The sequence below is a fragment of the Triticum dicoccoides genome, chromosome 3B (genome assembly GCF_002162155.2).
Source record: "Triticum dicoccoides isolate Atlit2015 ecotype Zavitan chromosome 3B, WEW_v2.0, whole genome shotgun sequence".
Taxonomy (NCBI): Eukaryota; Viridiplantae; Streptophyta; class Magnoliopsida; order Poales; family Poaceae; genus Triticum; species Triticum dicoccoides.
This window is the reverse complement of record NC_041385.1, coordinates 569,316,545-569,342,551: the sequence shown is the minus strand read 5'-3', so window position 1 is coordinate 569,342,551 and position 26,007 is coordinate 569,316,545. Positions and strand designations below refer to the sequence as shown.

At 43.1% G+C, this 26,007-nt stretch overlaps 1 protein-coding gene across 1 annotated transcript; it reads right to left on the bottom strand.

The window, feature by feature from the left end:
* Positions 1–18,584: 18,584 nt before the first annotated feature.
* LOC119279665 lies at positions 18,585–21,553 on the bottom strand. The gene is made up of 3 exons (XM_037560834.1): positions 21,348–21,553; positions 20,204–20,705; positions 18,585–18,857 (listed from the first exon to the last, which is right to left on the bottom strand). Exons 1-3 carry the CDS (start codon positions 21,551–21,553, stop codon positions 18,585–18,587), a joined length of 981 nt encoding a protein of 326 aa, XP_037416731.1.
* Positions 21,554–26,007: the final 4,454 nt, after the last annotated feature.

Sequence of the window (26,007 nt, the reverse complement as noted above, 5' to 3'; positions counted from 1 at the left end):
ATGTGAAGCGGAATACATAGCTGCTTCGGAAGCAGCAAATGAAGGAGTCTGGATGAAGGAGTTCATATCCGATCTAGGTGTCATACCTAGTGCATCGGGTCCAATGAAAATCTTTTGTGACAATACTGGTGCAATTGCCTTGGCAAAGGAATCCAGATTTCACAAAAGGACCAAACACATCAAGAGACGCTTCAACTCCATCCGGGATCTAGTCCAGGTGGGAGACATAGAGATTTGCAAGATACATACGGATCTGAATGTTGCAGACCCGTTGACTAAGCCTCTTCCACGAGCAAAACATGATCAGCACCAAAGCTCCATGGGTGTTAGATTCATTACAGTGTAATCAAGATTATTGACTCTAGTGCAAGTGGGACACTGAAGGAAATATGCCCTAGAGGCAATAATAAAGTTATTATTTATTTCCTTATAATCATGATAAAATGTTTATTATTCATGCTAGAATTGTATTTTCCGGAAACATAATACATGTGTGAATACATAGACAAACAGAGTGTCACTAGTATGCCTCTACTTGACTAGCTCGTTAATCAAAGATGGTTATGTTTCCTAACCATGAACAATGAGTTGTTATCTGATTAACGAGGTCACATCATTAGTAGAATGATCTGATTGACATGACCCATTCCATTAGCTTAGCACCTGATCGTTTAGTATGTTGCTATTGCTTTCTTCATGACTTATACATGTTCCTATGACTATGAGATTATGCAACTCCCGTTTACCGGAGGAACACTTTGGGTACTACCAAACGTCACAACGTAAATGGGTGATTATAAAGGAGTACTACAGGTGTCTCCAATGGTCGATGTTGGGTTGGCGTATTTCGAGATTAGGATTTGTCACTCCGATTGTCGGAGAGGTATCTCTGGGCCCTCTCGGTAATACACATCACATAAGCCTTGCAAGCATTACAACTAATATGTTAGTTGTGAGATGATGTATTACGGAACGAGTAAAGAGACTTGCTGGTAACGAGATTGAACTAGGTATTGGATACCGACGATCGAATCTCGGGCAAGTAACATACCGATGACAAAGGGAACAACGTATGTTGTTATGCGGTCTGATCGATAAAGATCTTCGTAGAATATGTAGGAGCCAATATGGGCATCCAGGTCCCGCTATTGGTTATTGACCAGAGACATGTCTCGGTCATGTCTACATTGTTCTCGAACCCGTAGGGTCCGCACGCTTAAGGTTACGATGACAGTTATATTATGAGTTTATGCATTTTGATGTACCGAAGGTTGTTCGGAGTCCCGGATGTGATCACGGACATGACGAGGAGTCTCGAAATGGTCGAGACATAAAGATTGATATATTGGAAGCCTATGTTTGGACATCGGAAGTGTTCCGGGTGAAATCGGGATTTTACCGGGTTACCGGGAGGTTACCGGAACCCCCCCGGGAGCCATATGGGCCTACATGGGCCTTAGTGGAAAGGAGAAAGGGGCAGCCCAAGGGGGCTGCGCGCCTCCCCCCTTCCCCTAGTCCTATTAGGACTAGGAGAGGTGGCCGGCCACCCCTCTCCCCCTTTCCCCCTTGGGAATCCTAGTTGGAATAGGATTGGGGGGGGAGTCCTACTCCCGGTAGGAGTAGGACTCCTCCTGCGCCTCTCTCTCTTGGCCGGCGCCCCCTCCCCCCTTGGCTCCTTTATATACGGAGGCAGGAGCACCTCTAAACACACAAGTTGACACAAGTTGATCCACGTGATCGATTCCTTAGCCGTGTGCGGTGCCCCCTGCCACCATATTCCTCGATAATACTGTAGCGGAGTTTAGGCGAAGCCCTGCTGCTGTAGTTCATCAAGATCGTCACCACGCCGTCGTGCTGACGAAACTCTTCTCCGACACTTTGCTGGATCGGAGTCCGGGGATCGTCATCGAGCTGAACGTGTGCTCGAACTCGGAGGTGCCGTAGTTTCGGTGCTTGATCGGTTGGATCGAGAAGACGTACGACTACTTCCTCTATGTTGTGTCATCGCTTCCGCAATCGGTCTGCGTTGGGTACGTAGACAATACTCTCCCCTCGTTGCTATGCATCACATGATCTTGCGTGTGCGTAGGAAAATTTTTGAAATTACTACGAAACCCAACATGAACATGCAACAAAGAGTCACTCCAAAGACACTAATAGCAGAGAACAAACGAAGAGATTATGGTAGGGTACGAAACCACCTCAAAGTTATCCTTTCTGTTCTATCTATTCAAGAGTTCGTAGTAAAATAACATGAAGCTATTCTTTCCGCTCAATCTATCATAGAGTTCATACTAGAATAACACCTTAAGACACAAATCAACCAAAAGCCTAATGTCACCTAGATACTTCATTGTCACCTCAAGTATCCGTGGGCATGATTATACGATATGCATCACACAATCTCAGATTCATCTATTCAACCAACACAAAGTACTTAAAAGAGTGCCCCAAAGTTTCTACCGGAGAGTCAAGAACGTGTGCCAACCACTATGCATAGGTTCATGGGCGGAACCCGCAAGTTGGTCACCAAAACATACATCAAGTGGCACATGATATCCCATTGTCACCACAGATAAGCACGGCAAGACATACATCAAGTGTTCTCATAAAAGACTCAATCCGATAAGATAACTTCAAAGGGAAAGCTCAATTCATCACAAGAGAGTAGAGGGGGAGAAACATCATAAGATTCAACTACAATAGCAAAGCTCGGGATACATCAAGATCGTGCCATAGAGGGAACACGAGAGAGAACACGAGAGAGAGAGATCAAACACATAGCTACTGGTACATACCCTCAGCCTCGAGGGTCAACTACTCCCTCCTCGTCATGGATAGCGCCCGGATGATGAAGATAGCCACCGGTGATGGATCCCCCCTCCGGCAGGGTGCCGTGAAGGGCTCCCGAGAGGTTTTTGGTAGCTACAGAGGCTTGCGGCGGCGGAACTCCCAATCTATCTTGATATCTGATGTTTTTAGGGTACGTAGGCTTATATAGGCAAAAGAAGTCGGTCGGGAGGTGCTCGAGGGGCCCACGAGACAGGGGGCGCGCCCAGTAGGGGGGGCACGCCCTCCTATCTCGTGGCCTCCTCGAGGCTCTTCTAACGTGAACTCCAAGTCTCCTGGGTGATATTCTTCCCAAAAATAACGCTGCCAAAGGTTTCATTCCGTTTGGACTCCGTTTGATATTCTTTTTCTTCGAAATACTGAAACAGGCAATAAAACAGCAATATGGGCTGGGCCTCCAGTTAATAGGTTAGTCCCAAAAGTAATATAAAAGTGTATAATAAAGCCCGTAATCATTCAAAACAGATAATAAAATAGCATGAATGCTTCATAAATTATAGATACGTTGGAGACGTATCAGAGCTCGATTTTAAAATAGAGATTGAATAACATTTTGGGCGGCATACTTTCACTGTCAACGCAACAACTAGGAGATGGTTGTATCTTCCATACTACATGCATTATAGGCAGTTCCCATGCAGAATGGTAAATGTTTATACTCCCCCACCACCAACAAGCATCAATCCATGGCTTGCTCGAAACAACGAGTGCCTCCAACTAACAATAGCCCTGGGGGAGTTTTGTTTAATTATATTGATTTGCTTTGATCTTTTTGGATCATGGGACTCGGCATACCAGTTACCGACCCTTTCTCGTGAATGAGGAGCGGAGTCCACTCCTCTTGAGAATAACCCACCTAGCATGGAAGATATAGGCAGCCCTAGTTGAAACATGAGCTGCTCGAGCATACAAAACAGAATTTCATTTGAAGGTTTGGAGTTTGGCACATACAAATTTACTTGGAACGGCAGGTAGATACCGCATATAGGAAGGTATGGTGGACTCAATGGAATAACTTTGGGGTTTAAGGAGATTGGATGCACAAGCAGTATTCCCACTTAGTACAGGTGAAGGCTAGCAAAAGACTGGGAAGCGACCAACTGAGAGAGCGACAACAGTCATAAACATGCATTAAAACTAATTCACACTGAGTACAAGCATGAGTAGGATATAATCCACCATGAACATAAATATCATGAAGGCTATGTTGATTTGTTTCAACTACATGCGTGAACATGTGCCAAGTCGAATCACTCAATGCATTCAAAGGAGGATATCATCCCATCATACCACATCATAATCATTCTAATAGCATGTTGGCATGCAAGGTAAACCATTATAACTCATAGCTAATCAAGCATGGCACAAGCAACTATAATCTCTAGATGTCATTGCAAATATGTTTACTTCATAATAAGCTGAATCAGGAACGATGAACTCATCATATTTACAAAAACAAGAGAGGTCGAGTTCATACCAGCTTTTCTCATCTCAATCAGTCCATCATATATCGTCATTGTTGTCTTTCACTTGCATGACCGAACGATGTGTATAATAATAATAGTGCACGTGCATTGGACTAAGCTGGAATCTTCAAGCATTCAACTCAAGAGAGAAGACAAAGTAATATGGCTCTAAGTTAAATAAACAATCATGCATATGAGAGCCACTAAACATTTTCAATATGGTCTTCTACTCTCGAACCTCAAAGGAAAGGAAAGAAAAGAAAACTATTTACACGGGAAAGCTCCCAACAAGTAAAAGAAGAACAAGAAATCTTTTTAGGTTTTCATTTAATCTCTACTACAAGCATGGAGATTAAACTAACTAATTTTTTTGGTTTTTCTTAAGGTTTATCAAACACACAAGAAGAAAACTAGAAAAAGAAAATTAAACTAGCATGGATAATACAATGAAAGAGTATGAGCACCGACGACTAGAATAGTGTGTACATGAATGTAAAGTCGGTGAGAAATACGTACTCCCTCAAGCTTAGGCTTTTGGCCTAAGTTGGTTTATGGCCATGGATAGCCTGGTTGATATCCGTAGTTGTAACTGGGGTCATACTGAGATGCAGCAGCAAATGCCTCCTGAGCTGCGGCATGTTGGTGAGCCACTTCCGCTCTACCCTCGTGTCCAGCTGCTTCCTCCCTGGTAACAACATATCTTCCTTTTGCCTGGTAATCAAAAAGGAAAGGAGCAGGAGGAGTAACATGGGCAGAGCTATGTCTGTCAAAGATTAGTCGATACTGGAGGAATTGTTCATTCCCCTTAAGAAAATGATGTTTGACCATAGCGTCATAATCTAAATAAGCAGGAGCCAACATCATATCACCCTCTCGTGGGGCTATACCAAGATAATTGGCCACACGGGTCGCATAAATTCCTCCAAATAAATCTCTAGCTCTACCATTTTTATGCAACCTACGTGCAACTATTGCCCCCAAGTTATAATCTTTATAACCTAACACAGCACTCTTGAGGACACAAAGATCAGGGACACACATATGACATGTTTCATCTTTACCATTAATGCATCTACGAATGAAGAGAGCAAAATAATGCATAGCAGGAAAATGAATGCTCCCTATGGTAGCTTGTGTAATATCCCTAGACTCTCCCACAGTAATACTAGCAAGGAGATCTCTAAATTCAGATTTGTGGGGATCGTTAACACTTCCCCACTGCGGGAGTTTGCAAGCAGTAGTAAAATCTTCCAGGTCCATGGTATATGATTTATCATAAATATCAAACAGGACACTATGAGAATTACACGAAGATGAAAATTTGAACCTTCTCACGAACGAAACAGTTAGATAGTAGTACTGAGGACACTTATCTTGAATGAAGTCCTCAAGATCGGCATTACGCACATATGTATCAAATTCATCTTTAATGCCTACATTGACCATAAACTCTTCTGATGGCCATTCACAAGACCGCACTTCAGCTTCCCTTGGTGGTTCATCGTCTTGCTCACGCGTAGCAATCCTGGGTCCTTTCTTTACTGAGGAACCGCCTTGGTACATTTTCCTGAACATATTTCTTTTTCTGCAATATTTCTGAAATTTAATAACTTCAAAGTAAAAGTGAATAAAACTAAACAAGATTGATAGCAACTACTCCTACAAGTGCCTAGAGCCTATATCATGCATCAGAATTACTTGGGACCTCGTAAATTTAACATGCAAGCTCAAGAACAGGGTCACCAAGGCAGCAAGGATTTGCAATGAATAAAGCACTAGAACAAAAACTAATTGGACCAATGGAGGAGTCACATACCAAGCAACAATCTCCCAAAGAAGTTTTGTAAATGGAGCTTTGAGCAAGGAGATCGAAAATCGCAGCAAAATGAGCTAGAACTCGTGCTTGAGCTGGATGGGGATTTTTTTTGGGAAGAAGATGGAGTGTATGGGTGCTGGCATAAGTGGAGGGGGCCACCAGGGGCCCATGAGACAGGGGGCGCCCAGGGATGGTGGGCGCGCCCTCCACTCTCGTGGCCTGGTGCTTGCCCCTCCTGCAGTGATTTCAGTGCCTAAAATCCTCAAATATTCCATAAAAATCATACTAATTTTTCAGGACATTTGGAGCACTTTTATTTTTGGGATATTTTTCATTGCACGAGTAATTCAGAAAACAGACAGATAATACTATTTTTGCTTTATTTATTCTAAATAACATAAACTAAAAAGAGGGTACAGAAGGTTGTGCCTTCTAGTTTCATCCATCTCCTGATCATCAAAATGAATCCACTAACAAGGTTGATCAAGTCTTGTTACCAAACTCATTCCGAACAACACGGAACCGGAAAAATTTCGAATAACACTAAGTTACTTCAACGGGGATATGAAAATCCCCAATAATAAGAATATCATACTTTTTCTTGACAGTAGGGAGAGTAAATTCAAAACCTCCAATGATGATTGATGGAATTTTCTCAATAGAATTTATCCTGTGAACTTGAGGTTGTTTCCTCGAAAAATGTACCGTGTGCTCATTTCCATTAACATGAAAGGTGACATTGCCTTTATTGCGATCAATAACAGCACATGCAGTATTTAAAAAGGGTCTACCGAGGATAATCAACATACTGTTGTCCTCAGGAATATCAAGAATGACAAAGTCTGTTAAGATAGTAACGTTTGCAACAACAACAGGCACGTCCTCACAAATGCCGATAGGTATATCGGTTGATTTATCAGCCATTTGCAAGGATATCACAGTGGGTGTCAACTTACTTAATTCAAGTCTACGATACAAGGAAAGAGGCATAACACTAACACCGGCTCCTAAATCACATAAAGTAGTTTTAACATAATTTCTCTTTATGGAGCATGGTATAGTAGGTACTCCGGGATCACCAAGTTTCTTAGGTATTCCACCCTTAAAGGTATAGTTGGCAAGCATGGTGGAAATCTCAGCTTCGGGTATTTTCCTTTTACTAGTAATGATATCTTTCATATATTTAGAATAAGGATTTGTTTTAAGCATATCAGTTAAGCGCATGCGTAAGAAAATAGGTCTAATCATTTCAGCAAAACGCTCAGAGTCCTCATCATCCTTTGTCTTGGATGGTTTAGGTGGAAAGGGCATGGGTTTCTGAACCCATGGTTCTCTTTCTCTACCATGCTTCCTAGCAACAAAATCGTTCTTATCATAACGTTGGTTTCTTGATTGTGGGTTATCAAGACCAACTGCAGGTTCAGTTTCTATATCATTGTTATTACTAGGTTGAGCATCTACATAAACATCATTATTAGAATTATCATCAGGTTCATGTTCATCTCCGGATTGTGTTTCAGCATCAGAGATAGAAGTATTATTAGGATTCTCATGTGTTTCTACATTAGGTTCACAAGAAGCACGCAAAGTCCTATCATTTTTCTTTTTCTTTTTCTTAGAAGAACTAGGAGCATCTAGATTATTATTCTGAGAATATTGTTCAATTCTCTTAGGGTGGCCTTCAGGATACAAAGGTTCCTGAGTCATTTTACCAGTTCTAGTAGCCACTCCAACAGCAAAGTCATGTTTATTATTTAGTTCCTCTAGCAATTCATTCTGAGCCTTAAGTACTTGTTCAGCTTGAGTAGTGACCATGGAAACATGTTTACTAGTAAGTTTAAATTCACCCTTAACTCTAGCCATATAATCACTCAATCGTCTAATCATATAAGCATTATTTTTCAATTATCTACTAACATAATCATTGAAATTTGCTTGTTTGTCCATAAAGTCATCAAATTCATCTAAGCATTGGCTATGAAATTTAGTAGAAGGGATTTCAACTTTATCATATCTATAGAGGGAATTTACTTTTACTACCCGTGTCGGGTTATCAAGACAATGCGGTTCTTCGACAGGCGGTATATTAAGACCATGTATTTCTTCAATAGGTGGTAAATTCTTAACATCTTCAGCTTTTATACCTTTTTCTTTCATTGATTTATTTACCTCTTGCATATCTTCAGGACTGAGAAATAGAACACCTCTCTTCTTCGGATTAGGTTTAGGAATAAGCTCAGGAGTTGGCTCAATTGGTTCAGAAATTGCCTCAGGAATTGGCTCAGGAAGAGTCCAATTATTTTCATTAGTCAACATATTATTCAATAGTAATTCAGCTTTGTCGACTGTTCTTTCCCTGAAAACACAACCAGCACAACTATCCAAGTGGTCCTTGGAAGCATCAGTTAGTCCATTATAAAAGATATCAAGTATTTCATTTTTCTTAAGAGGATGATCAGGCAAAGCATTAAGTAATTGGAGAAGCCTCCCCCAAGCTTGTGGGAGACTCTCTTCTTCGATTTGCACAAAGTTATATATTTCCCGCAATGCAGCTTGTTTCTTATGAGCAGGGAAATATTTAGCAGAGAAGTAATAAATCATATCCCGAGGACTACGCACACAACCAGGATCAAGAGAATTAAACCAAGTCTTAGCATCACCCTTTAATGAGAATGGAAATATCTTAAGGATATAATAGTAGCGAGACTTCTCATCATTAGTAAAAAGGGTGGCTATATCATTTAACTTGGTAAGATGTGCCACAACAGTTTCACATTCAGTGCCATAGAAAGGATCGGATTCAACTAAAGTAATAATCTCAGGATCAACAGAGAATTCATAATCCTTATCAGTAACAAAGATAGGTGAGGTGGCAAAAGCAGGGTCATGTTTCATTCTAGCATTTAGAGTCTTTTGTTTTAGCTTAGCTAACAATTTCTTAAGATCTGATCTATCATTGCAAGCAAGAAAATCTCTAGCAGTTTCTTCATCCATAACATAACCCTCAGGAACAACAGGCAATTCATAATTATTCGGAGAACCTTCATCATCACTATCATCAATAATAGCATCTTCAATAATTTCATTCTCCCTAGCCTTGGTAAGTTGTTCATCAAGAAATTCACCTAATGGCACAGTAGTATCACGCACAGAAGTAGTTTCATCATAAGTATCATGCATAGCAGAAGTGGCATCATCAATAACTTGTGACATATCAAAATTCATAGCAGTAGCAGGTTTAGGTGTCGCAAGCTTATTCATAACAGAAGCAGAATCTAGTGCGGAGCTAGATGGCAGTTCCTTACCTCCCCTTGTAGTTGAGGGATAGATTTTAGTTTTTGCATCTTTCAAGTTCTTCATAGTGATCAATAGATATAAATCCCAAGTGACTCAGAGAATAGAGCTATGGTCCCCGGCAACGGCGCCAGAAATTAGTCTTGATGACCCACAAGTGTAGGGGATCGCAACAGATTTCGAGGGTAGAGTATTCAACCCAAATTTATTGATTCGACCCAAGGGGAGCCAAACAATATTCTTGAGTATTAGAAGTTGAGTTGTCAATTCAACCACACCTGGATAACTTAGTATCTGCAGCAAAGTATTTAGTAGCAAAGTAGTATGATAGTAATGGTAACGATAGCAAAAGTAATATTTTTGGGTTTTGTAGTGATTGTAACAATAGCAACAGAAAAGTAAATAAGCGAAGCACAAGATGTGAAAAGCTCATAAGCAATGGATCAGTGATGGATAATTATGTCGGATGCGATTCCTCATGTAATAGCTATAACATAGGGTGACACGGAATTAGCTCCAATTCGTCAATGTAATGTAGGCATGTATTCCGAATATAGTCATACGTGCTTATGGAAAAGAACTTGCATGACATCTTTGTCCTACCCTCCCGTGGCAGCGGGGTTCTAGTGGAAACTAAGGGATATTAAGGCCTCCTTTTAATAGAGAACCGGACCAAAGCACTAGCATATAGTGAATACATGAACTCCTCAAACTACGGTCATCACCGAGAAGTATCCCGATTATTGTCACTTCAGGGTTGTCGGATCATAACACATAATAGGTGACTATAGACTTGCAATATAGGATCAAGAACACACATATATTCATGAAAACATAATAGGTTCAGATCTGAAATCATGGCACTCGGGCCCTAGTGACAAGCATTAAGCATAGCAAAGTCATAGCAACATCAATCTCAAAACATAGTGGATACTAGGGATCAAACCCTAACAAAACTAACTTGATTACATGGTAAATCTCATCCAACCCATCACCGTCCAGCAAGCCTACAATGGAATTACTCACGCACGGCGGTGAGCATCATGAAATTGGTGATGGAGGATGGTTGATGATGACGACACCGACGAATCCCCCGCTCCGGAGCCCCGAACGGACTCCAGATCAGCCCTCCCGAGAGAGATTAGGGCTTGGCGGTGGCTCCGTATCATAAAACACGATGAAACTTCCTCTCTGATTTTTTTTCTCCGCGAGACGGAATATATGGAGTTGGAGTTGAGGTCGGCGGAGCTGCAGGGGGCCCAGGTGACAGGGGGCGCGCCCCCACCCTCATGGACAGGGTGTGGGCCCCCTGGTCTTCATCTTTTGCTAGTATTTTTTATATTTTCTGAAACTTGTCTCCGAGGATTTTCAGGTCATTCCAAGAACTTTTGTTTTCTACACATGAAACAACATCATGGTAATTCTGCTGAAAACAGCGTCAGTCCGGGTTAGTTTCATTCAAATCATGCAAGTAAGAGTCCAAAACAAGGGCAAAAGTGTTTGGGAAAGTAGATACGTTGGAGACGTATCAGATCCCTGTTTGCACAAGTAGAGATAATTACGTATTACATTAAGAGTGGCATCAAATCAATGGCAAAACAATTGCTCATTCCAGCCATAGCAGTAAATTAAGACGCAGAACTATATCATTACTTGTGTCATCACAGTTCCAGTGCTTCATTACAGCACCGGGAGTTGATTTTTGTTTTTCTTCCGCTTGTTCTTCCCCTTCATCACTTGGTTCAATAACAGACAAGCTTCGCCTTCAATGTAAGATTTGGCATGTCAATTAGGGAGCACAAGTATAGCACTAAACAATGACATTAATTTTCTGATGAAAGTGGCAAAATACAGGCCAACAGTTGTGAAATATCCTTATCTTACCTCAATGGGATATTATGGTCCACATACATATTGGAAGTCTTGTCTCCATTTGTGCAGTTCACTCAAATCAAGCAACATTACCGTACAAGTAGCACAACATATGAAAGCACACTGCAGAATCATGTGAAAGAAGGCTAGTACTGACCCTCATGACGCGGAATTCAAACAACTCACAAGAAGAAGATCTGAACCAAATTTTCCAACACGGATAGGAAGTAAGATCTCCTCTTGTGCAGTTCCACTAAGATCAAGTAATCAAGCAACATTGTCGATGTGACATTTTGGTTGAACTGCACAAAACACTCTTAAAACAAAAGTGCTTTGTGCAGTGCAACAAAAGGTCACAACGGCAACGAGGTGAAGTAGATAACCTTGTTTTCACAGAGGTGCAAAGGAAACAACTAGTGGTCAATAACGGTGGATGACACAGAAGCCAACAAAAAGAAGCATCTACCTTATCTAAATGGGAAAGAAAGCAAGACAGTAGCATTTCTCAAACGGTGGCATTGATTAATATTAACATAGAGATTATATTAACAATAAAATTTGTTAAACATGTAATTTGCTTTTCATTGTGGCATTGCATCAATTTTCCAGCGGCATTATTGGAGGGTGTTTGTTTACAGGGACATTTTGGTGTAGGGACTAAAAAAACTCCGTGTCAGTCCCATCAAAACCAAACAGGAGGGACTTTTAGGGACTAAAAGTGGGCATTTGGGACTAAAGAAAGAAGACCCCGAGGGAGAGTCTTTTTGGGACTTTTTCCAACAGTTGCCCCTGCCACGCATTGCACCTTGTCTCTATTAGTTCATTACTAGGGGTAACATGGTCTTTTAGCATGTCATTTAATAACCTCTAGTCCATGTTTAGTCCCTGGAACCAAGAAGGTAGGGACTAGGGAGTTTTTAACAAAACAGGGCGTTAAATTAACAACAACTAAAGAGTTGCACGGGACAGTGGACGCACCAGCACCATGTGCATCTACCGATGTACTGTGGTGATGCACAGTCTGTTGCAACAGAGAACAAACAACCAAGGAGCATCTTTGTGTTGGTCCCAATTTTGTTATCTTTAGACACCTTTCCCTATGTGAGCGCAGCAAATCTAGTCCTGCTCAAACTCTACAGCCTTGTCCCCAAAAACAAAAGATCAGTTTATTACAGATGTGCGTACCGTGTTTTTCATTGTTTTCCCTTTTCGACCAACGTACGTGCTGGATAGCCAGTCTGTACTAGTACTTTCGCCCCTTCCTTTCCTCTTTGAACCATGTCCTAGATTTATGCTATACAACTTTCCCCACTACTTTTCCTTTCCTCTTTGAACCACGTCTTAGATTCATGCGATACAACTTTCCCCACTACTTCCCCCTTCCTTTCCTTTTCGAACCACGTCCTAGATTCATGTTATACAACTTTTCCCACTACTTTCACCCACTCCTTTCCTCTTCGAACCACGTCCTAAATTCATGGTATACAACTTTCCCCACTACTTTCCTGTTTAATCTAACACCTAGATTCGAGTGCAAAAGCGGAAAAAGCCCACATGCAGCTAGAGCAATGCATGTGGAATAAGTAAATTATACCTTAAGGTTCTTGGGGCGACGGGATGGCGACGAAGAAGAAGGGGTCGGAGGCCCTCCCGCGACACCGTTGGGTGAAAGTGAACAGCTGCACCGGTAGTCGATTCCCTCCCTCGCCGACAGCGATAGCGTTAAGCCTCCTCCCTTCCCGGCGGACGAATCCTACCGGATCTTTGACCAGCAATGAGGGGAGAGAGAGGCCAACGAAGACTTGTTTAGATCTGGAGAGGGTGAGAGAGTGTGAAGAGAGCAACTACAAGCACTAAGAGAGAGAGGCCAACGAAGTCTTGTTTAGATCTAGAGAGGGTGAGAGATTGTGAAGAGAGCAACTACAAGCACTGAGGCTCCAGCGTGTATATATATATTGGAGAGAGAGAGTGAAGAGTGCAAACCCTAGAAAACAAGCGCCGACGCTGCAGCTTATATGTGATGAGGTGATTATACGGTCACTATGAGATCGTATAGCTCTGTATCCATCCATTTTGACCAGTCAAAGAATCCTCCTGGCACGAATTATGCTCAAGTGTAGTTATCGAACCCGAGACCTCAAGTTTGATGAGCAAACTGGCTAACCAGCTACACAACCCTCCCGTTATGTTCAACGGTAGGAAAATAACCTTTTATACATTCATGCATTCGTGTGACAAGCATGCCGTGTTTTTTTTGTGTGGGAGTCATTGGGATTTAAATCATAATCGTGTCATGTGGCTTTGGTGGTAAGACTATCCACAGTGGTGCAGAAATAATGCAGCCTTAGTCACCTTACCTCTCTCCACGTAGTACATTGGGTCCCACCAGTCAGAGGGTGAAACAAACAAATTAATAAGTAAAATTAAAAGCGCCAGCGGTGTATCTTACCTCACACATCTCGCTACTACTCGGGAACACTGTCCAATTGATCCCTCTGTTCACTCACGTACTATTTTAAGTGAATCCTTATTATAACATGCACACAATTTTGGGCACTTGTATTCGACCTAAGTCAGTGTGCCACCGTATCTCGTACTACTCCCTCCGTCTAGGTGTAATAAGTCACATTAGAAGGTGTAGCGGGACCAAGGTGCAAGCAGATTGGAGGAGAAGGAGAAACTTGACCAATCATTCCTCCAATCAAAGCCTTGATTTCTATCTCTAAACACAACAATTAATCCAAACAACTAAGAGATGCCGTTTTAGATACCATGCAGGGCCACGTATTAACTCGCATGCAAGCCAACTTTGATTTCTTGACTGATCAATGCGTAGTTGCGCTCCATGCATTGGGTTTCCGGGGGAGATAACAAGGCAGAGTAAGGAGCGTTTGGTTACATTGCTTAGGCTAGTCATAGCGGTGAGTAACTTGGAATAGTAACATGCATATGTTACTAGTCTATGTTACTACTACGCGAAGTTTGCCGTCGGAAGTGAGCCGATCTGGCTCTCCTGAGCTAGCAAGGTTTTTCTAGCCCACCCAAGCTAGCTGGCCCACAAAAGCTAACATATTTTAATAGTTCCAAACGCCTAACCTTGTTGGGCTATGCTATAAGCTGTTCTTGCTAAGGATCCAAATGCTCCCTAAGTAACAACACTTTCTAGCAACGAGGCCAGGAGGGGATTGAGATGCGAAGTTAATGGACGACGCCTAAACATTTTGGGAATATCTGATCTTCGTAAGATGACTTAACACCTAGACGGAGGGAGTACTACTCCTCAGTCCAAGTTTGATGGAATATTTGTCGCCTCTTCTCTTCTTGTACGTACTCCATTTGTATCTCACTTCCTGTGGCTTCTCACTCGCACGATTTTTCTATTCTATGAACCTGTGTGTGTGCGTGCGTGTGTGTGTGTGTGTGTTTAATAGCATGTGTGTGTTAGAGAGAGCGACAGATCGACCTACTCCTACAGAGAGATGGTGTGTAGTGTACGATTTTAGCCGCGAGAGTCGGTGCATCCTCTCGTTTCCGGACGTCAGATAGGGACAGGCGGACAGCTGCCACGCCCGCTCCTGACCAGCCTAGCCCGCCCAAAGCCCCTCCATCGCTCACGCGCGCTTCCCGCCCGAAATGGTCAGCACCGCTCCAAAGAATCGGTGCCGCATTTATGCCCGGGCAGAGCGGACGCGACCTCTCACTGGCGCCTGCGTTGAAGGGAGAAGCGGATTCAAGAGTGATGGTTGCTTCGTCCATCCAACTTACTACTGGGTCTATGTGATTTGACGGCTCATTGGTCATTATTACTGAGGTGGTAGGACTATTGGATGTCCCACGCTTTCGGTGAAAGGAGGTACTACTAGATTACAATTTTCTCCATTCTTACAGTGGAGGAGTGCAAGAGCAGTGAAAACACGCAGGCTCAGTGATTACATGGCCCACCTCACACTATCACCATATTTTCTGGACACCGTGCGACACCTAACTCTTTACATAGTACTCCCTTCGTTCCTAAATACTAGATGACTTCTCGGGCGTTGCCGCGGAACAGCCGTATATCTCTATGCGTAATATTATCGATTTCATAGAACTAAAAAAACTCTATAACCGCATGACAAATGTGGTAGCCAAACTAAAAAAAACTCCCATCATCATTTAGATCATCCCACATAAGGAAAAAAGATCAGCCAACTCCTACTGCATAATGGGATTATATTTTTCTTTTTGACATGTTAATGGGACTTAAAAGCTCACTTACATGCATGCTACCAGTGCATTCTTGCATGCAGACATGTTGATGTGATTTTAAACCCACTCACATGCATGCCACGGTATTTCTGCATGCTTGCATGTGGCTTAGTGCGGAGCCTCTCAACGTCTAGATCAGACGGCTATTATGGACTAATTTAGTTCATCTAACGGCTACATTAATTTTGATGATGTGGCTCAACGAGAGGATAGAGAATTCCTAGTGGTGGGGGCTAGCTATTAAGATATATAGTAGATAAGTCTTTGTAGAGATTCCACTAGGTGGACTACATACGGAACAAAATGAATGAATCTACACTTAAAATGCATCTATATACATCCGCATGTGGTTCATGGTGAAATCTCTACAAAGACTTATATTTAGGAACGGAGGAAGTACTAGTATAGTACGTACTGTAATTTATCAGCGAGATGAATTTGTACAATGCTATGAAGCTTCCAGCTTCTGTTACATGTATCTTGCGTCCAAGGTTGCCCGTTGCAACATTTCATCAAATACAAAGGAGACTAACATGCATGCTATTGCATCTCACTGATTGACAGATCATAGCAAATATGTACTCCCTCTGTTCCAAAATAAGTGTCTCAACTTTATGCAAACTTTAGTATAAAGTTGTACTACCACTAAAGTTGACACTTATTTTGGAACAGAGGCAGCTAAAGAAAAAAACGATCCATGCAGTCCCTAGCCCTTGAATCGTAAACCCTAACCAGGCTTCAATTTGCTGGCAACGTTCGAGCTTCCTAAGAAATGAAGTTTGTAACCTTTTGACCATTGGATCATTTTGTGCAGTTTCACCAAAATCGAGATGAGCATCCCTGTGGCAAAGAAATTGAAGAAGCATGATTAGAATAAGATTACTGGGACTAGTTGATGAGACATAAACTCATCACAAGTACAGTACATAGAAGCCAGTAGAGGTATGTGTGGGGCAAAGAAGTAGAGAAATATCCACATGGAGTGATGTGGGCAGCTGGAGCAGTGGTGCAAGCCGGTTGTAAAGGGAGTTGTACCTGAGGGATGTCGGGACGTAGCTCAACCTTGAGGAGGGCGGCGGGAGGCGGCAACTGCCCACGTCGCGGTAGTGAGCAAGGGATGAAGGCAACCTCACCGGCTTTGTGAGAGAGAACGGCGGGGCCGCTTGATCGGGACGTGTCGACAGTGGGTTTTCGCCGTCGGCGACGGCGACCGCATCTACACTAAGCATCCACCCCTTCCCCCGGCGGACGTGATCTGTCGGGATGTTAAAGATGTGGCCACAGTCATTTTGTGCGAGAGAGTGTGAAGAGAGCAACCCCAGCAAGCAACCGTGTAGGCTGGCCCGTCCTGACTATGTATATACTGGAGTGGTTTCCTTTTCTCTCCATATGAACCTATCATATTGCGTACGTGCCACTAAAGAAAAAAAACTTTATTTATAAATGACGCGGCACCTACTGCTCGTTCTCCTATAACCTTGCGCTTGACATCTCCAAAATATTAACCTTACGATTGGCTCTTCGCCTCTTCGGGAAATCGAGCAATAATGGTACTGCAGTATATATCGTTCTGGCTATATGAGACCGAATGAATTGTTGCACGTCCACCACGTGGGCGAGGGTCGAGGGGCAAGGGAGAGTGCGTACTATTACGTCCGTTTTAGGGGGTGTTTGTTTCAAGGGACTTTTTAGTGTAGGGACTAGAAAAAGTCCCTTTTAAAGACTTTTTAACCAAACAGGAGGGACTACTAGGGACTAAAACTTGCTTTTTGGGACTTAATGAAGAAGACTCTCAAGGAGAGTCTTTTTTGGGACTCTTAATGCCCCTCCCTGCACCCATTGCCTCGCCGCCCCATGGTGTTGTTTGGTTGTCATTTTTCTGTATACTAGGGGTAACTGTTGGGGAACGTAGTAATTTCAAAATTTTCCTACGCACACGCAAGATCATGGTGATGCATAGCAACGAGAGGGGAGAGTGTGTCCACGTACCCTCGTAGACCGAAAGCGGAAGCGTTAGAACAACGCGGTTGATGTAGCCGTACGTCTTCACGGCCCGACCGATCAAGCACCGTAACTACAGCACCTCCGAGTTTTAGCACACGTTCAGCTCGATGACGATCCCCGTACTCCGATCCAGCAGAATGTCGGGGAAGAGTTCCATCAGCACGACGGCATGGTGACGACCTTGATGTTCTACCGTCGCAGGGCTTCACCTAAGCACCGCTACAATATTATCGAGGAGGACTATGGTGGAGGGGGGCACCGCACACGGCTAAGAGATCAATGATCAATTGTTGTGTCTAGAGGTGCCCCCTGCCCACGTATATAAAGGAGCCAGGGGGGAGGGGCGGCCGGCCTAGGAGGGGGCGCGCCAGTAGGACTCCCTCCTTCCTTGTTGGACTGGAGAAGGGGGGAAGGAGGAGGGAGAGAGGAAGGAAAGGGGGTGTCGCCCCCCTCTCCTTGTCCTATTCGGACTAGGGGGGAGGGGCGCGCGGCCCAGCCCTTGCCTCCTCTCCTCTTCTCCACTAAGGCCCATGTAGGCCCATTAAGCCCCCCGAGGGGTTCCGGTAACCTCTCGGTACTCCGGTAAAATCCCGATTTCACCCAAAACACTTCCGATATCCAAACACTACTAGGAAAAACACTACCAGTAGCGTAGGTTTTTCGCATACCAGTAGCGCGTGCACCCGCGCTACTGCTACGGTGCTATAGCTAAATTTTAGCAGTAGCGCGTTTTTTACCCCACGCTACAGCTAAAAAAGTTACTAGTAGCGTGTTCCACCAGCGCTACTGCTATTACGTACACGCGCTACCAGTAATCAAATAGTAGTAGCGTTGGTAAACTACAAACGCTACTAGTATCCTATATACTAGTAGCGCCCAGTTCCTCCCCATGCTACTAGTAACTTATTAGGAATTAAAAAAAACTAAAATGAAGCAATTCCATTTGGTCACACAATTTTCGTATCTACCATCACAATTTCTCATTGTAGCTAACGGCAACTCATGTATAATTCCTATCACATAGTGTTGTGTGCCTAGTCAATGTGCAAAGCCTGCCCGGCCTGATCATGTGGCCTGCAGCTGCGATGAAACACATCGAGCAACCTTGCGAGCCACACCTGACCAACGGCGGCCACCGCCTTGAGTTGTGATGCCGTCACGTCCCTCGCCCTGACCCTCAGCTCCAGCAGGCCTCGATCGATGTCGTGCTCGTGCCTCACCACCAGTGGACGAAGGAATCCATCGGCAGCCACGACACCATCCAGTCCACGAATCTCTCGACGACCGTCAGTGTCGCCACCACAAGCCTGCAGCATTACCAACAGAGATTTAGAAACTTCAGATTCTTCAGAAGAATGACACGGAAAAACAATGTGGTACATGTTGATGCCAATGTGCTACAATTTTTTTCCGAGATTCTTATTTAAGCCATAATGCACAACTTAACTACACATTGAAGCGGCACATAGCTACTTCGATGACAAAAGATAACGCAAAAGATTAGAAGCAATTCTGTTGTGTTGGAAGCCCTAAAAAGAAACAGCACCTACAAAGCACATAAGGAGCTAGAGGCATAATTCTTTCGGTAATTTTCTATCTATCCATTTTTCTAAGTAGTCACTTCAATACCTTGATAACTTTCACGTTTTCAAAGATAACAAAGTTCATGAATCTACGGTTGGTAGAGCATAGTGACTATACAAACTGAAGCCTGGAATATATGCCTGCCAGTTCATAGACTTGACAAATGAATTCTGAAGTTAATGGGCTTTTCCTCTTTCCTGAAGAAATCATTTGGTCTGCTCTTTGTTGGTACTACCTAGAAGAATTAGAAATACAAAAAAATGGCATCACTGAACAAGGGTAGATAGACAAGGTCTATCTTTTGTCCTCAAGTGAGAATTTAATTTATTAAAAAAAGACTAAAATTAGGTTTCATATATACACATAGTAGGAATTTACAGGAGAGTATAGCAGTAGCACCAAAACCAAAACAGTAAGAATGACGTCAAAATTGGAGATTCGGTAAAAAGAGTCATGTAAAAATGCTTACTGAGGACCGGATACTTACAGCTTTGCATAGCCCTTTAGACCAAACGCAACGGCTTTGTCACAAAACCGTTGCACAAGCTTACGGGCAATAAATCTGTCACATACCTACAAAACTAAAGTTAAATGACAAAATACAATGATTCTAAGTGCTGAATTGGTGTTGCTCTGACACAATGATGCTAAGTGCGGAGTTTGGTGTTGCTCTGTGGAAGCAATTGGGTAAAGTTGGTTGTATAGAAGAGAAGCCCTACCATTCTATAGAAACGATTTTGTTACAAATCAAAAGAGGAGGTTGAGAATTTGTAATACCATAGTTACTATATTATCACATAAACTGCCCACTACCCAAGGAATTAATATCAATACTACATGGCTTATTCTAATCTACAAATTCTATTTCCTAAAAAAGGTACTGTCATGTTTCTAATGCTGGCACCAGTACCCACACTAGGAAAAGGGAGAACTGCAGTGTTTGTCCATTATAAACAACTGAAGAAACAAAGTAATAAACAGGATCACGGGAACAAACTTGCATATATAGTATTATTTGATAAAGTTTCTATGATTCAGGCAAACATTCTAAAAAGTGCATTAAGCAGACCTTTATAAATTCCTCAAAAGATAACTCCTTGGCCAAATCAGAACGTGTTACTCCTTGTTGCCACTGTGCCAGTAGCATTGGATGATGATTCCTGCAGGATATGCATAATAAAGTTATTTGTGGACGGAGTGACTTCAAGTCGGAATCAGTTTCGGTTGAAGAGTTCAAGATGAGGCATGCCTCTTCCTTATTTGCAGTAGCAGATCCATAGCTCAAGATAACAGAAACATGAATACGGGCAGCGACAGCTGAACCGACCGGCGCAGCTTCCATGACTGAAGCCACCAATTTGTCAAGCCGGTTGAGATTCGTCTTCATCCCTAATTTCCCAAGCTTGCTGGCTGTGTTCTCCATTACGGCATGCACAAACACCAGATCAAATTCGGACGCATCCTGGACATTCCTCTCTGCAAATCCCAGCAGAGTGAACGCCCGGTCGATTATTCTAGTGTCCTTAGAACTGCTGCCAGAACCTGACTGCGCGGCAAAATCCTCAGTTCCTCTTCATTTCTTCCGCACTAGCATCTCTTTTAATTACACAAAACAGTTGTGATTTTCATCCTACACTGACTTACGTACATGAAGTAATTTGCACCATTTAGTTGGCAAGCAAATCAAGAAGTATCTGATATGTTGTTTCATAAAGAGTGGTGAGCATGTGCTAGTTATCTGGCAGCAAATGGACGGACTCACTAGAGAAGATCCTAGGAGTGGCTTATACGACCAAATTAGTCTCAGTACTGAGACACACACACCAGCTGGGCAGCAGATCTGTAGACGGTGATTTAGAGTGGCTTATACGACCAAATTAGGCACACATGATTTAGTTGAAGAAACAATAAACGGTGAAGGATATAGAGCGGGAGCAAATCTGTGGTGGACGACCAACAGTTTGCAGTTAAGACTTAAGATGGACCCCCATGATTCTAGTCGAAGAAACTGAATTAGTCGGATTGAGAAGAGAGGAACGGATTTATACCTCAACTGCGCTGCGCTGCAAGATCCGGCGGCTTCCCCTGCCTACAGGCGCCTCTTCAGGCTGCTGCACATACTCACCGGCGAGCAGGTCGCCGGTGGCCGGCTGGATGTACGAGCCCTGGGGCCGGGGGCCGGCGGTCCGCTACGAGATCCACTCCACGGTTACCCATCTCTCTTTGCACATATCGGCATCTCCAAACGCGGTCCGCTGCATAATTCACCGTTGACCGCGAGGGTGCGGACGGAGAGGAAGCCGCATGAGGCTATGGAGGCGAACGCGTCGAGCTGGACCTTCCCCCCTCCGCCCCCAGCGAGCAGCGCCGCATGGCCGGCGGCGTACAACACCAGCGCCCGGCTCGGCTTGTCCACCATTGCTCCGCCGCGCCGACACACACTGCTTCCCCTTCCCCTTTCCCTTCTCACTCCGTCGCCTTATTCCGGAGAAGAACCGGGAGGGGATCCCGGCGGCAGAGGAGAGGAGAGGAGGTGGAGGGAATCTGGATCGGGAATGGGTGCGGTGTGGGGTTGAACTGGGACGGTTGGTGGGGTGGGTAATGGATCGGGGGTGGTCCGGTGTGGGACTGACGGACTGTGCTAGCGGTAGCGCAGGGTGTCTCACCGGCTCTACGGTTATTCATTAGCAGTGGCGTAGGTTTACGACCCACGCTATTGTTATGGTTTGTCCGGTGGGCACAGTCAAGAATTATTTACCAGTAGCATGCACCAAAGAAAGCAACGCTGCTGCTAAGCCATACTAGTAGCGTGCTTTGTACCCAGCGCTACTGGTAATTACCAGTAGCGTGGGGACACAAACAAACGCTACTGGTAAAGTTCTATGTATAAGCATTTTCCTAGTAGTGAAATATAGGCTTCCAATATATCAATCTTCATGTCTCGGCCATTTCGAGACTCCTCGTCATGTCCGTAGTCTTATCCGGGACTCCGAACAAACTTCGGTACATCAAAACTCATAAACTCATAATATAATTGTCATCGAAACCTTAAGTGTGCGGACCCTACGGGTTCAAGAACTATGTAGACATGACCGAGACACGTTTCCGGTCAATAACCAATAGCGGAACCTGGATGCTCATATTGGCTCCTACATATTCTACGAAGATCTTTATCGGTCAAACCGCATAACAACATACGTTGTTCTCTGTGTCATCGGTATGTTACTTGCCCGAGATTTGATCGTCCGTATCTCAATACCTAGTTCAATCTCGTTACCGGCAAGTCTCTTTACTCGTTACGTAATGCATCATTCCGTAACTAACTCATTAGCTACATTGCTTGCAAGGCTTATAGTGATGTGCATTACCGAGAGGGCCCAGAGATACCTCTACGACAATCGGGGTGACAAAACCTAATCTCAAAATACGCCAACCCAACATGTACCTTTGGAGACACCTGTAGAGCTCCTTTATAATCACCCAGTTACGTTGTGACGTTTGGTAGCACACAAAGTGTTCCTTCGGTAAACGGGAGTTGCATAATCTCATAGTTGTAGGAACATGTATAAGTCATGAAGAAAGCAATAGCAACATACTAAACGATCAAGTGCTAAGCTAACGGAATGAGTCAAGTCAATCACATCATTCTTCTAATGATGTGATCCCGTTAATCAAATGACAACTCATGTCTATGGTTAGGAAACATAACCATCTTTGATTAATGAGCTAGTCAAGTAGAGGCATACTAGTGACATTAAGTTTGTCTATGTATTCACACATGTATCATGTTTCCGGTTAATACAATTCTAGCACGAATAATAAACATTTATCATGATATGAGGAAATAAATAATAACTTTATTATTGCCTCTAGGGCATATTTCCTTCAGTCTCCCACTTGCACTAGAGTCAATAATCTAGATTACACAGTAATGATTCTAACACCTATGGAGTCTTAGTGCTGATCATGTTTTGCTCGTGGAAGAGGCTTAGTCAATGGGTCTGCAACATTCAGATACGTATGTATCTTGCAAATCTCTATGTCTCCCACCTAGACTTGGTCCCGGATGGAATTGAAGCGTCTCTTGATGTGCTTGGTCCTCTTGTGAAATCTGGATTCCTTTGCCAAGGCAATTGCACCAGTATTGTCATAGAAGATCTTCATTGGTCCCGATGCACTAAGTATGACACCTAGATCGGAAATGAACTCCTTCATCCAGACTCCTTCATTTGCTGCTTCCGAAGCAGCTATGTACTCTGCTTCGCATGTAGATCCTGCCACGATGCTTTGTTTGGAACTGCACCAACTGACAGCTCCACCGTTCAATATAAACATGTATCTGGTTTGCGATTTAGAATCGTCCGGATCAGTGTTAAAGCTTGCATCGACGTAACCATTTACGACTAGCTTTTTGTCACCTCCATAAACGAGAAACATATCCTTAGTCCTTTTCCGGTATTTCAGGATGTTCTTGACCACTGTCCAGTGATCCACTCCTGGATTACTTTGGTACCTCCCTGCCAAATTTATTGCTAAGCATGTGTCAGGTCTGGTACACAGCATTGCATACATGATAGAGCCCATGGCTGAAGCATAGGGAATATTTTTCATTTTCTCTCTATCTTCTGCTGTGGTCGGGCATTGAGTCTGACTCAACTTCACACCTTGTAATACAGGAAGAACCCTTTCTTTGAGTGATCCATATTGAACCTTTTCAAAACTTTATCAAGGTATGTGCTTTGTGAAAGTCCAATTAAGTGTCTTGATCTATCTCTATAGATCTTGATGCCCAATATGTAAGCAGCTTCACTGAGGTCTTTCACTGAAAAACTTTTATTCAAGTATCCCTTTATGCTATCCAGAAATTCTATATCATTTCCAATTAACAATATGTCATCTACATATAATATCAGAAATGCTACAGAGCTCCCACTCACTTTTTTGTAAATACAGGCTTCTCCAAAAGTCTGTATAAAACCATATGCTTTGATCACACTATCAAAGCGCTTATTCCAACTCCGAGAGGCTTGCACCAGTCCATAAATGGATCGCTGGAGCTTGCACACTTTGTTAGCACCTTTTGGATCGACAAAACCTTCTGGTTGCATCATATACAACTCTTCCTCCGGAAATCCATTTAGGAACGCAATTTTGACATCCATTTGCCATATTTCATAATCATAAAATGCGGCAATCGCTAACATGATTCGGACAGACTTAAGCATCGCTACGGGTGAGAAAGTCTCATCGTAGTCAACCCCTTGAACTTGTCGAAAACCTTTTACAACAAGTCAAGCTTTCTAGACAATTACATTACCATCAGCGTCAGTCTTCTTCTAGAAAATCCATTTATTCTCGATGGCTTGCCGATCATCGGGCAAGTCAACCAAAGTCCATACTTTGTTCTCATACATGGATCCCATCTCAGATTTCATAGCCTCAAGCCATTTTGCGGAATATGGGCTCATCATCGCTTCCTCATAGTTCGTAGGTTCGTCATGGTCAAGTAACATGGCTTCCAGAATAGGGTTACCGTACCACTCTGGTGCGGATCTTACTCTAGTTGACCTACGAGGTTCGGTAGTAACTTGATCTGAAGTTTCATGATCAATATCATTAGCTTCCTCACTGATTGGTGTAGTTGTCACAGGAACGGTTTCTTGTGATGAACTACTTTCCAATAAGGGAGTAGGTACAGTTACCTCATCAAGTTCTACTTTCCTCCCACTCACTTCTTTCGAGAGAAACTCCTTCTCTAGAAAGGATCCGAATTTAGCAACACAAATCTTGCCCTCGGATCTGTGATAGAAGGTGTACCCAATAGTCTCTTTTGGGTATCCTATGAAGACACATTTCTCCGATTTGGGTTCGAGCTTATCTGGTTGAAGTTTCTTCACATAAGCATCGCAGCCCCAAACTTTAAGAAACGACAACTTTGGTTTCTTGCCAAACCACAGTTCATAAGGCGTCGTCTCAACGGATTTTGATGGTGCCCTATTTAATGTGAATGCAACCGTCTCTAAAGCATAACCCCAAAATGATAGCGGTAAATCAGTGAGAGACATCATAGATCGCACCACATCTAGTAAAGTGTGATTATGATATTCGGACACACCATTTCGTTGTGGTGTTCCGGATGGCGTGAGTTGCGAAACTATTCCACATTGCTTCAAATGTAAACCAAACTCGTAACTCAAATATTCTCCTCCACGATCAGATCGTAGAAACTTTATTTTCTTGTTACGATGATTTTCCACTTCACTCTGAAATTCTTTGAACTTTTCAAATGTTTCAGACTTGCGTTTCATCAAGTAGATATACCCATATCTGCTCAAATCATCTGTGAAGGTGAGAAAATAAAGATACCCACTGTGAGCCTCAATATTCATTGGACCACACACATCAGTATGTATGATTTCCAATAAATCAGTTGCTCGCTCCATAGTTCCGGAGAACGGCCTTTTAATCATCTTGCCCATGAGGCACGGTTCGCAAGTACCAAGTGATTCATAATCAAGTGATTCCAGAAGTCCATCAGTATGGAGTTTCTTCATGCGCTTTACACCAATATGACCCAAACGGCAGTGCCACAAATAAGTTGCACTATCATTATCAACTCTGCATCTTTTTGCTTCAACATTATGAATATGTGTATCACTATTATCGAGATTTAATAAAAATAGACCACTCTTCAAGGGTGCATGACCATAAAAGATATTACTCATATAAATAGAACAACCATTATTCTCTGATTTAAATGAATAACTGTCTCGCATCAAACAAGATCCAGATATAATGTTCATGCTCAACGCTGGCACCAAATAACAATTATTCAGGTCTCAAACTAATCCCGAAGGTAGATGTAGAGGTAGC